The sequence below is a fragment of the Aotus nancymaae genome, unplaced genomic scaffold, assembly GCF_030222135.1.
Source record: "Aotus nancymaae isolate 86718 unplaced genomic scaffold, 86718_ANA_hifiasm-v0.15.2.pri h1tg000040l, whole genome shotgun sequence".
Lineage (NCBI taxonomy): Eukaryota > Metazoa > Chordata > Mammalia > Primates > Aotidae > Aotus > Aotus nancymaae.
The window spans coordinates 2,273,205-2,286,485 of NW_026988454.1; the positions used below are offsets into that span (position 1 = coordinate 2,273,205).

Consider the following 13,281-nt stretch of genomic DNA (forward strand, 5'->3'; position numbering starts at 1 on the left):
AAAGGTGGCTGGTCTCACACCTCCTAGGTGGAAAACAAGATCTTCAGAATGACTTTAGGGAGCTTTTTTCAAAGTTCCATTTTTAAATAATTTATTTCTTTTTGCGGATCTTCAAAGAGGGGGAGTGAAATCCTTTTCCACTCTCTTAGTACATTCACCACCAACCTAACATAGGTTACATGAGGAATCAAAATGTTTTAGAAGCAGAAACAATCTTACAGATCAATGAGTTTAGCTCTTTCATTTTATAGATGTAGAAGATAAGATACAGAAAGGTGAAATAACATTTCTAGAATTAAACAGTGAGTTAACAGTGGTTAGAATAAAAATGAACAACAACAACAAAAAATCCAGGCTTCCTAAATTTCAGTTAAATTTTTTTGTCTTCTCACTATCTTAAAAGGGAGATATTTCAAGGACTATAGCCATATAGAGATATGGACAGATGATAGATAGATAAACAGATAAATAGAACCTTGTGATTATGCCTATAAATGACACACACACTTGATTCATAAAGCAAACTCGTTATGTAATTATGAAAATTATTATTTTCCCCCCATTTTACAGACAAGGAAACAGAGTCTTAATAGCATTAAGTGACTTTCCCAAATTCACAGAATAAGAACATGTCAGAATTGAGAACAGAAATCACATCTGGTTCTAATAAAGTTATTTCATATATATAGATATAGATACAGATATACAGATATGAAGTCTTGCTCTATTGCCCAGGCTGGAGTACAGTGGTGCAATCTCCACTCACTGCAATCTCCATCTCCTGGGTTCAAGTGATTCTCCTGCCTCAGCCTCTCTAGTAGCTGGGATCACAGGAGCACACTACCACACCTGGCTAATTTTTGTATTTTTAGTACAGACATGGTCTCGCCATGTTGGCCAGGCTGGTCTGGAACTCCTGACCTCAGGTGATCTGCCTGCCTCGGTCTCCCAAAGTGTTGGGATTACAGGCATGAGCCACTGCACCCAGCCTGTTTCTATATATTTTATTACATAATATGGTGGATACTAGATGTAAAATTTGTATGTTTAGTTTGGTAGGCCAGTGTTATACAAACATGCTTTTGTATTCTATACTGTCAAGTTCACCAGAGCCCAAGTTGTCTGAGAGTAAAGTAGGCCTTAGGTCCTAACTATTCCAGCCGGGAGAACCAAGTTACATCCTTAAAATGCATTAAATATTTTTAAATTAATGCACGTTGGCATAGTTTGGCTCTGAGGTCCCACCCAAATCTCATGTTGAACTGTAATCTTCAATGTTGGAGGAGGGGCCTGGGGGGCGGTGATTGGATCACAGGGGAGACTTCCCCCTTGCTGTTCTGGTGATAGTTGAGTTCTCGCAAGATCTGGCTTTGTAAAAGTTCCCCCTTTGCTCTCTCTCTCCTGCTCCACCATATGCAGATGGTGCTTCTTCCCCTTCCCCTTCTGCTGTGATTGTAAGTTTCCTGAGGCCTCCCCAGCCATGCTTCCTGTTTGGCCTCTGGAACTGTGAGTCAATTAAACTTCTTTTCTGCATAAATTATCCAGTCTTGGGTAGTTCCATACAGCAATAGGAGAAAGGATTAATACACAGATCTATCATGCTTTGGAAGTTTTATTTATTGTTCTGTAAAAAAGAAAATGATTGATAAATTGGAAACTGGTATAAACCCTTTGAAGAAGAATTTCACAATATCTAATAAAACTGTTTGCAGTTACCTGTGCTCCAGCAAACCCACTTCTAGGTCTATACTGTGAGGTTACTCTCTCATAGAATAAATATCTACATGTGCAAAGTAATTCATTGCAGCATCATTTGCAATTGTGAACTATTAGAAATTACCTAAATATAAATGTGCAAAGTAACGAATTGCACTGTTTTTTTTTTATTTTTATTTTTTTGCCACATGTGGCTGGTGGCTACCATATTGGACAGAGTGTTATTTTTAATTGTAGAATATTGAAAATTAGCTAAACACTCACACACAGGATACCGGCTGAAAGAACCGTGGTACGTCCACACTATGGAGTTCTACACAATTGTTGAAGAAAGGACGAGGATGATACTGATAAACTAATATGGAGTGACTTCTGTGAGATATTATTAGGTGAAAAGCAGCAAACTGCAAAACAGCATATATGGTACACTGAGTTGTATAAAGCAAAAACAGAAAATAAGAAAATAAATTTTTACCTGCTCACCTTTACAACAGGAAACAAAATTAAGATAAACCTGAATACAGTGAAATGTGCTTCCTACAGAGTCTGGGAGTGAAAGGGAGGTGGAGTGGAAGGAATACAGAGGGAAGGACTCTTCTGCCTGTATTTCTTAAAGCGTAGTTTTGGCTTTTGAAGGCATATTCAAAAAATATTCAAACAATATAATTAAATCAGTAAGAATGAAAACAGAGACAAACCCTAAAACTGAAAGGAAATTAAAACAAATGAACTCAGCCATGTTTCCTGTGAAGGGCAATAAAAGGGAAATCAGCTAGAAAGCACAAATACCAATAATGATGAACACAGAATTTGACTATAGATCCCCCAGATTCTGTGCTGAGTAGTGAGAGAATTTAGGGGGACGAGTTGCGAACACATCCTGACCTTTATTTAACAGTGTGTTTTGTTGTGGTGGCACGGGCAAGCAATGAGGAAATGATTTTAGACTCACTATAGGATTGAGCAAGTGAGTAAATACATTGATGTTTTGGGAACCAGGGATTTTACTGTGATGAAAGGGACATAGACAAATGAATGGCACCTAATTTCTAAAATAAGTACATGTATGTATATGTGCACATGTATGTGTTTGTGTGTGTGTGCATGCATGCCTATACAGGCACTTATTGCTTAGATCTGTCTCCTGCAAGGGTCAGGAAGAAAAGACACCCAGCAGTAATGAGCACACTTAGTACCTGTATCTTGGTTTCTAACTCCATTAAAAGAACCAGTATTCTTCTGAGAAATGGCTGAACCCAGGGCCTGGAACAAGGTAGGTACCAATGAGCCCAAAGCATTTGAATATGCCAGCAATTAAGGAAGTGTTTAGAAGTGATGGGGACATGCCATGGGGACACAGGAGCCAGCTTGAGGGAACTCTCATTGGCCCTTTTAATGGATCAAACATGAGTATCAAAATAATATGTAAAAGAATAAATTATGAGCCATTAAATATAGGAATTGATGAGTTCAAGATACTGGTGCTATGAATAAATAGATACATACATTAGTCATTGAGAAATAAGGAAGTGTTTTTGCCGCATGAAGGCTAATGTGGAGGAGGTACTGAGCTCAAACATCACCAAGGCAAGAGTAGACCAAGCAGGAGAGTCAGAGTGGGTGCTGAGTCAGGGAACTGAGTTGAGGAACAGGATGCTCCTCTTGTCTTCTCAGCTGCCTGAAGGCTGCTTATTGGTTGTACCTGAAACAAAAAGAGTAATTATACAGTGGGAAAGTCAGACCATGCCTCAATCAGAATTCACACCACCCATAGGACATAAGCGCTTCCAGGTATGAAATTCTGAAACAGACACCACCTCACCTTCGTAGCGGTCCAGCTGAGATAACACACGCTGAGAAATGTTTTATGAAAAGTAGGAGGAAGATACCAGGCATGGTGGCTCATGCATATAACCCCAGCACCTTGGGAGCTTGAGGTGGGAGAATTGCTTGAGCTCAGGAGTTCGAGACCAGCCTGCGCAACATGGCAAAACCCCAGATCTACCAAAAAGGTAAAAAAAAATTAGCTGGGCATGGTGCTGCATGTCTATAGTCTCAGCTACCTGGCAGACTGAGGTGGGAGGGTCCCTTGAGCCCTGCAGGTTGAAGATGCAGTGAGCTGAGATTGCATCACTGTACTCCAGCCTGAGTGACACAGCGAGACCCTGTCTCAAAAAAAAAAAAAGGAGGGTCGGTAGTCTTCAAAAATGTCTATGTCATAAAAGAAAGAGAAAAGTTCCAGAAATTTGCCAGAATGCCAGAATAAAGGACTATAAGGAATATGGCAGATAAATGCCATTCTTGAGTCCTAGACCTTATTCCATGTGGGACAGGAAGATGGAGAGAATATCATAAAAGACATTATTGCATCAATTGACAAAACTGGGATATGGGCGATAGATTAGATAAAAGGACTGTAGTAATGATGGGAACTTAGTCCGTTGATACCAGTACTGCATCTATATAAGACATTCGTTTAAGAAAGTACACATTCAAGTGTTTGGGGGGCAAGGGCCTAGGGATATGTAATTCACCTTTAGTTGCTTTAAAAAGCAAAGGATGAGGGTGCACCTGATACATCAAGTGGGACAGGGTGTTAGCAAGAGGGGAGCGTGGGTGACAGGCGTTCTGGGTGTTTTTGGTATTATTCTTGCAATTTTCTGTAAATTTGGAATTATTTCCAAATAAAAGCATAAAAATGTAGATGATGGAATTTAAATAGATGAACATAGATATAATGACTAAGCTATGCCACTTATGGAAGAAGAAGAAGAACAGATACTACATGATATTTCTGCAATTACATGATTAGTTTAAAAATCCAAACATCATGCACAGCCACAATGTCCTTCTTCTCAAAAAAGCTACTTCAAGACCTACTACACATTTTCTAGGTTATATTATTTGACCTCCTTTTCCTCGGTTGTTAACAGAGTATTTGGGAGCTGGAGAATTAGCCTTTTTAGATAATTTGATGTTCCTTGTACCTCTAAAAATCAGTGATTAAATTCTGAATACTTTTATATGTAGCCCATTCACGACTTTAAGCAAGCTTCTTCCAGACTTTCTGTGTTTCCTGTACTTATTTTAAAGTAGTTTCCCACAAGTTAGACATTTTTTTATGTATAGAAATTATTGTGTTCAGTTGGTCAATGTAATGAGGTGTCTTACTCTGTTTTGTGCTGCTATAACAGAACACCTCAGACTGAGTCATTTATAAAGCACAGAAATGTTTTTCTCATGGTTGTGGAGGTTAGGAAGTCCAAGATCAAGTTGCCAGCCTAGGTGAGGGCTTTCTTGCTCCTCATCACATGGCAGAAGGGGGCAGAAGGGATTAACCCTCTTTTGCAAGCCGTTTTTACAGTGCCCTTCATTTGTTCATGAAGGCAGAGCCTCAGCACCTAAACGTCTTGCTAGGCCCCACTTTCCAGCACTGTTGTGCTGGGGCTTAAGTTTCAAACACATGTGTTTGGGGTGGCACATTCAGATCACAGCATGAGGGAAATATCAGTTTGTCTGGTGGTGAGTGCTTATAAAGTAGCCTGTAAGCTACTTTGGTTTTGCTCATTTTTTCTGCACTATTCCTTGGAAGTGGACAGAATTAACACTCCATTTATCTGAAGGCCTGTCTTTTTCTCAGAATGAGAAGAACCTAAAAACACCCTTCCAAGAGAAGGGAAAATGAAAAGGTCTGACTATGCAAAGCAGCTCTCACACTAAAGCTAAGCCCATCCACATGTCGGAAGTGCTGAAGCCTTACTCAGGGCATTTTTGTTCTTAAAGAACTCCTTAAGGTCGTAGGAGGTCATCGTGGAAGCAGTAACACAGGGGTGAGGAAGCAAGGCCACTGACGGCCAGGTGGACACCTGGCGTGGAGCAAATCGGGGAAGCATCCTCAGAGAATTGCATTGCCTTTCCTAGCTCACATGACAAATTCATTACCCTTACCATAGCTTAGATGAGATTTGCCCTGTAATTTGATCAGTTATATCTTTGATATGGGCAGAAGTGGCCAGAGGAGAGGAAAAGAGTGTTCTAGTGTTCACAAAGACTAATTGCCCACTGTAAAGTAACAAGGTGGCTTCTGGCTCCTACATCAGTCTCTCATGGGTCTTCATCTAAGCTCCTTTGACATTGATCTGCTCAGGTTAAGTTGATGGCACAGAGTTTCCAGATGTGCAGTACAGGTGACAGATTATAAACTGCACTCATACCACCGAAGTGGTGCCCAGCTAAGAGGGCTGGCATGAAGCGGCTGTCTGCCTCCTTGACATCAATGACCTTGTAATCCTCAGCAAAGTCTAACTTATATCCAGGTTCTTCTGCAGAAGGCGGGCAATTACACATGCGCTGTGGAAGTGTGGCCAACTCTCCTCCTTTAGCTCCTTACCCCAGAACAGCCTCTTCTAGCTGTTCCTCCTGCCTCTGCTTTCACCTCCTTCTGATCCACTCATCAACTTTCTGATGCAAACCTGTAGGACAGCATCTTGTCTCTTTTGTAAAGCCCTTCAGGGTGCAGGCTCAACTCTTCAGCATGGGCTGCAGGCCCTTCATCGTCTGTCCTCCCTCCAGCCTGGCACTGGCAGCCAAGCCACCCTGATGCCCAGCGTTCCAACCATCCCCCTCACTCCTGCCTCTGGGCCTTGTACACCTGCCTCCACTGTGGAGCTTCCCCAGGGCCGGCAAACCCAGCTCGGGTGCAGCTCCCCCCATGGTCCTCTCTCCCACCGCTCTGGTGGCATGGGCTCCTGGGACTCCTGCACTGGCTGCCTTCATCAGCGCCCTTGTCAGCACCTTGACACCTTGTGTGCCTGCCCCTCTCCTCTGCTCCTCAATGGGAGATCCCAGGACTTCATTCTGGAGCCCTAGAGCTCAGCAGTTATTAAAAGACTGAAATGTTTGACACCTAACTTGGGTTCTCCAAAGCTCCAGAAACAAGGATGTTTACTTGCTGATGAGAAGGGATGCGAACGCACTGAAACAGGAGGGAAGGGAAGGAGCGGCAGTATGAGGACACAGGTAAGCCCGCAGGTCCCCTTACCTCCCCTGCGGCCAAGCGCTAGGCGGGTGTGCCCACAAGTGCCCGTGGCAGGCTTGAGGCAGAAAAGAAAAGAAGACTAATGGAGAAGGAGAGAAAAAAAAAGGTGGAAGGGAAAGAAAGGATAGAAGAAGAAAGTGAGGAAGGTAGAGAGACTGTCACTGCATTTCTCAGGAATCACCAGAGATGTGGCAGTGGTCTTGGGCAGACACACACACACACACACACACACACACATTAAATGTGAGAGGTCTCTATGGCAGAGAAATGGTCTTTGCCAGCCTCCAAGCTCACTTTCCTCTATGTTCTAAGAGATGAATCTAGTGACTCCTGAATGTGTGGTGAGAGGTAAAGAAAGTTTGATGAGGTTACATAGTTTTTATGCAATTATAAGCAAAGGCAAAACTCCCTGCCATTAGGAAGCTGACAGGGTACTGGGAAAGTAGACTGACCGAGGCAGATAAGTCGACCACCAGCAATGCGTGGAGGAAGTAAAGCAAAGAAGGGCGGGAATCAGTGCTGGGAGAGGTGGTGTAGCTGTGTGTGATGGGGTGGACTCTGGAGGCTTCTTGAAGAGGTGCAAGAGGAAAGAATGTGAAAGAGGAAGAGACCCCGCCCTGCAGATATTCAGGACATCGGGCAGAGGAGTTTCTGGAGAGGATTAGCAGCTGCAAAGGCTCTGAGTGGGGAGGTGCCTGGTGGGTTCTAGGAAGGCCCATGTGGCTGAGAACAGAGTGAAGGAGGTGTAGGCGAGTGAGAGCTGATGGAGGCGGCAACAGCTATAATCCAGAGAGGATGGGGGTGGGCTCGCCATTCACCAAGGTGGAAAAACTGTGGGAAGAGCAGGTTTGCGATGGGGTGGATCGTGGATCGCCATGTTAGGTGTCTAGACACCTTCTAGACACCCCAGTGGAGCTGGTAACTAGATACAGGAATCCAGAGTCAAGGGGAGGGGTCTGGGCTAAATACATAAGTGCAAGCATCCTTAGTATTCAGATTTAAACCCATGAGGCTGAGCGAGATCACCAAGGGAGCAGGGAGTGATGGAAAATAAAAGGTCCACGGATGAGCCTTGGGACACTGTGACATGAAGACAGTGGGAGACAGGCCTTCAGCAAATGTGACAGGGGGAATGTCCAGAAAGGTAGGACACAAACCAGCAGAGTACAATGAGCTTCTGGAAAGCCAAGCAAAGGTCGTGTCTTAGGGAGGCAGGAAGGAGGGATTCTGCCCACCGCAGTGGGTAAGTCCTATAAGACGTCTAAGAATGGGCCCTTGGAGAGAGAGAGTTTGGGATTGAATGGTGACCTCGGTAAAAGTGAGATATTGCAGGACAGCACAAGCAGAACTCTTAAGAAAGTGTTGTGGAACCATTCAAAGCCCAGAGACAGGAGAAACGCCAGAGCCAGAGTCAGGACAGCTGCAGTTTGCTGTGAAGGGCACAGAGACCCTGGGTGGAGAAGGAGGAGAAGGTGGAGTTAGAAGGTTCTTTTCTTCCATGGAGAGATGACGTTACGTGTGTGTGATGGGAAGGACCCAGGAGATGATTTGGGGGGAGCGCCAGTGCAGATGTGTGGGGCTTCCCTCTCATGGCACTAGGGTTTGGGATCTAGCCCCCAGTGGCCTTTTCTGGGGCATGAGCACCAGAGGAGAAAGTCGACACTGGCATCTTCTTACAGCCCTTCTAGGACAGGCTGAACCACCAGGGGCTCTGGGCAGGTGTCACCACACTCCCAGGCAAGTCTGTTGTCACCTGGCCCAGAGCCGGAGTCCTTAGGTTCACTTCAGCGACCTCTGTGCCGTTTGCCCATGGAAGCTTTTGGGTGCATTTATGAAGCTGCTCCCTGTTCCTGGTGTGTCTCAGAACTCAGTCCTTTAATTTCTTCCCACCCTGGGTCTGGCACGGGCCTCACCATCCCGCCGCTCCTGCAGCAGCTCTTTCTGGCGAGTGCAAGCCCAAGGATTCCCCGCGAACCGGCTTCGGGTGGGAATCCGCGCAGCAGTCCCCTGCACGCACCCTCCCGCCGCGCCCTCCTTCCCGGCGCAGTGCGTCCCTGGGTGCTCGAGAAGGGAGGGCGTGCGGTCCTGGGCTGCCAGGGGTGCGCAGAGGGAGGTGACGGGCTTGGCTTCAGGCCCCGCCGTGCGCCACGTGGGCGGGCGCTCCCTGCTCTGTTGCTACCGTCCTTGCTGCGGGAGGCCCTGGTCCCGGTCTCCATCTGGACTCTTCTTGGTGTGGGGACTGAGCGCAGTTCCCTGCGTTTTGCGTCCCAGCTTCGCAGGGACAGAAAAGACCCCTGGTGTGTGTTGGGGAGAGCAGGCCTTTGGACTCTTAAGGGTGGTCGTTTGGGGTCCCTCCAGAGCGCCGAGGCGAGGGCGCCTGTCCGCAAGCGGAAGGAGCGCCCCTAGCGCCGGCGACGTCTCTGTGGACCCTGTGGTCCCCGCGCGCGGGCATCCATCCATTCACTGCGACTCCCGGTGCGGCGGCCCTAGGTCTCCAATCGAATCTATGAATGGGAGGAGGAAAGAGAACCAATGTCTGTTTCCACTCCCTGCTTCCCCGCACCCCAGCCTCCCTCCAGGCAGAGTGAGCTGGACGCTTAGTGACAAGGGGCGGGGGTCAGGCGGGAGTGGGGGTCTGCGGGGGCGTGCAAGAGGGGGCGCGAGTCTGGCTGGAGACTGCACTATTTATATACTCGGTGCTCCAGGACAAAGAGGGCAGATCCGAGTCACCCCCTCCCCCAGCCCCAGCCCCTCCCCTGCCCCTACTCCTGGTGGGTTTGATTTCGTGACCACCCCCCGGGGGAGCGGCTGGCAGGTGCGGGGGTGGGAGCCGTCTCCGCGGGAGCAGCCGTGCCAAAGGTCCGGCTGCTGACGTCCGAGCGCCCGCTCCTGTCAATGAACGGCAGCGGCAGCCTGGGGACGGTTCTGGCAACGAGGCTACAGACGTCATCGCCTCCTGTTGGACGCGGGGGGGTGTCCGAGCAGCATCTCCGGCTTAAAGGGAAACTCTCTAAGTTCTGGGCAGCCGGGAGAGTCGTTCCTGAGAGCACATGCACCCCCAAATGTCAAGTGCACGTCGACACACACACACTTACTTGCGCGCGCGCACACACACACACACACACACACAAGACACACGTTTTGGAGAGAGAGGTCTGAATGCGAAGTTGCTGCTGCTGCTGGAAGCTTGAGCGGAGATGGACCGGTCTTCATGGGCGTCCAGGGCGCCGGGCGCAGCTTTCCCCGAGACCCCCAGATGGAAAGGAGGGAAGGAGGAACCCCACACACTCGCCTTTTGCGAGAAGATCTGCGCACACCCCAGAGTACCTGAAGCCTTTGAAACCTGCCTTCGGAGCGGCGCGCGCGAGCGTGGTGGACAGATCCCGAACTTGGCCAGCGGGCTCTCCTGGCAACTTGCTTTGCGCCGTTCTCCGTGGAACCCTGGACCCACCGTGCTCCCGGCGCCTTGCTGTTTTTTTTCCCCGTTTTCTTTCGCTCACTCTTTAAATTTATGAATCCGAAATGAAGCGGAAAGCAGATTTGCGCGTCAGCATACTTTGGCGGGTAAGTTCAGTTCCTTTTACCTATTATTTAACTCTTGATAATCCAGACAAACAATTCCAATCTTCGTGTGTCTGTGTGTATGTGTGTGTACTTAGAAAAAACTTCCCGTCCTTTCCTTCCACCCTTTTTGGCAATAAGAAAACGTGTGTGCGCGTGTGGTGTGGTGTATTTACTGTTTGGGGGAAAGGGTGAGGCGTGGAATCAGAAGAAACGGGAGTTTATAAAGCCGGAAGACTCAGGGGTTTGCAGAGGAGGGCAGAGGGACTGTAGCCCGCCCCAGCGCGGACTCACGTTCGGCCCGAGGAGTTTGCGAGCTCCAAGTTCCCGGCGAGGGCTGCGCGCCAGCTGCAAACCGCAGCGGCCGCCGCGCCAGACCCGCAGGTGCCTCCCGAGCGGCCTGGAGAAGGGTGGTGTGTGTTCCACAACTTCCTTCCTCCCGAGCCGGCCGCCCTTCTCCAGTTCGCAGTGGGGAGAAGACCCCCTCCTCTTTTGATCTTGCCTCTGCCGCCACTCTCTTCTCTCCCCCCACCCCCCTCAGTCTCTTTTGCAAAAGCTCCTATGATGTCATAGGGGAGGCGGGGGTCCGGAGTCCCCAGCACCTGAAAGCGTCACTGGATTGCATTCTGCAGCATTTTTTCTTCATCCCACCCAATTTTCCTTGCAACTCATTGAAAACGCATCCTTACCAAACACTGCGAACACCGCCCCCCCTCCCAACCACAGCCCAGCAGAAGACACCACTCCTCACAGCTAGACAGGGTCAGGAGTCCTCACAGCACCCCACCCCATCGGACCCCAAATGGGGAAGAAATCCACTGAGGCACCCAAGGAGACTCTCCTCTCTGCTTTGATCTCTCCTCCCCTCTCGGCTCACCCTTTTAGTTGAAGAAAAAGGAAGAAGGAGGAAGGAGAGAGAGACAGAGAGAGAGAAAGAGAGAGAGAAAGAGAGAGAGGGAGAGGGAGACGGAGAGGGAGGGAGGAGGGGAAGAGAGAGAAAGAGAGAGAGAGAGAGAGAGAGAGAGAGAGAGAGAGACAGAGAGACAGAGGCGCAACAGCCGCAAACAGTCTCCTAGACGTAGGGTTACACTGATGGACCCGATTGTAGGATTTCTGCACTGAGTCCCTGCCCCTCTGCCTTTCCTGCCATTCCAGGTCCCTTCCCCCCTGAAGCAGCAGTCTCTTCCATCTCCCTCTCTGGTCTTTTCTCCCCACCCCTTTCCTCTGCACCTAACCTCCTCCCCTCCATCTAACCCCACCTTCACTCTCCTCTCCGAGCGGGGAGGGCTAGGGGGTGGGGAAAGAAAACCCCCAAATCCCCAGCCCTGGGCAGAGATGTCGAAGAAACGCAAAGCCCTCGAGGGTGGAGGAGGTGGCGGAGAACCCCAGCTCCCAGAGGAGGAACCCACTGCCTGGTTTGGGGACAGCAGCGAGGAGCAAGGTAGGGGGCGGGGAGGGGGAGGAGAAAGAGGAACAGGAGCACATGCAGGAAGACGTTTGGGAGTTGAGATCCCTCCGCAGGAATGCCCTCACCAGGCTTCATCAGAGCTCCCCATAGCAAGACAACTTGAGTAGACTTTTCCCTACAGATGGGATTTTACGTGTTTCTTCGGGATATGGGAGTGGGGTGGGAGAGAGCTGATTAGATAATGCTGGAGACCCAGATCTGTGTGGACTTGAAGCTGCGTGGGGAAGAAGGGAGGGTGGGGTGGGAAGGAACGGAAGAGGCCAGGAGGTATTGATTGGGGACAGCTGACTCTTTTCCCTCATGCCCGCCCGGCTGTCATGTGCATTGGTGTGGACACACTGTGCTGTGGTTGTAGAGCCTGCAGTAATGTCTGCGTGCAGGACACCTGTGTCCAGGGGGCAAGGGTGCCGGCCGGACCCCCCTCGTGTTTGTTGCTGATGAGGGACAGCAGGGAGGGACATTTGCTTCTTCCATGCTTCTCCAGTCCAGGGATGCTTAGGGCTGCGTCATGTGCAATCTTCATCCCCTGCACAGCCAGGGCCCTGTGCCTCCTCCTGAAGTTGGAGGTGAGGTTTTTGAAGCAAATGGGGTGATGTGCTATGGTTTCAAGGGGAGTTGTGGTGGGGAAAGCATTTGGGTACTTCTTTGCCTTGAATAATCCTGGTGAAAAAGCGAAGATGGAAAATTTCCTATGGAAACACAAGTGATATTTGGATCTCTGATTTCCACATAAAAGAAACCCAGACAGACACCTTTTATTTCACTTAAAGCTTTCTGGATTTGGTTAAAAGTAGGCCCCAGTGAACTAGTCAAGATTTTTCTGGGCTGTAGTTAAAATGCAAAGGAAAAATGAACCAGATGGAGATGTTTTGTTGTTGGCTAAGCTGTGGAAAATTAGGTGAGCAGGCATGTGGGGGGAGAATCTGACTCTGGATAGGTAGGCAAGTAGGTAGAGGGGTTGTTTATGTGACCGATTCCTTCCTGCAACCCAGTCCTGTGGCCTCGGTGGTGGCAGGGGCCGAGCTGGGCAGAGCTCCCGGAGAGATGGGCTTGGGCTCTGGTCTCCAAAATGGAGGCGATGGCTCTTCTCCTTTGACGTCACAAGAATCACCAAGTCACACAAGTCCTTCCACACAGAAAACATGAGTCTCTGTGTGCACTGGCAACCTTTGGCATGGCTTGCGTGCATTTCCAAACAAAGGACCTGTTCCTGCCGTGCCCGGAAGGTGCATTTTGGGCTGAAATGCACTGAAAGGAGGTGAGACGAATGCCACCGCTTACCTCAAAAGTGGGTATTTCAGCAACTGCAGGCTTTGACTTTCTTTGCTCAGTTGTGATGTCAGGGCAAAGGTAGGGCATTTCTTAAGTTACCTTTACTGAAAAAATGGCATTTGGTAAGAAATTCAAGTACTGCAGGTGACTTTATTTGTATGGTTGGTATTTTTCCATCTTTTGGGGGGATAATTTGGTATCACCATGAGTGTCTGGCAAATTCATC

General features: G+C 48.6%; 1 protein-coding gene across 3 annotated transcripts in view; it reads left to right on the plus strand.

Annotated features, from left to right (window-relative positions):
* Positions 1 to 9,768: 9,768 nt before the first annotated feature.
* Positions 9,769 to 13,281, plus strand: part of PDE10A (phosphodiesterase 10A) — a 661,629-nt gene continuing 658,116 nt past the window's right edge. For 2 of the 3 annotated variants that reach the window (XM_064360473.1, XM_064360474.1), the window contains exon 1: positions 11,178 to 11,756. In XM_064360473.1, coding sequence (XP_064216543.1) covers positions 11,651 to 11,756 — 106 coding nt within the window. In that variant the 5' untranslated portion in view covers positions 11,178 to 11,650. Of the gene's footprint in view, positions 10,319 to 11,177; positions 11,757 to 13,281 lie in introns of those variants that run through there. The other variant, XM_064360475.1, reaches the window with a different exon arrangement.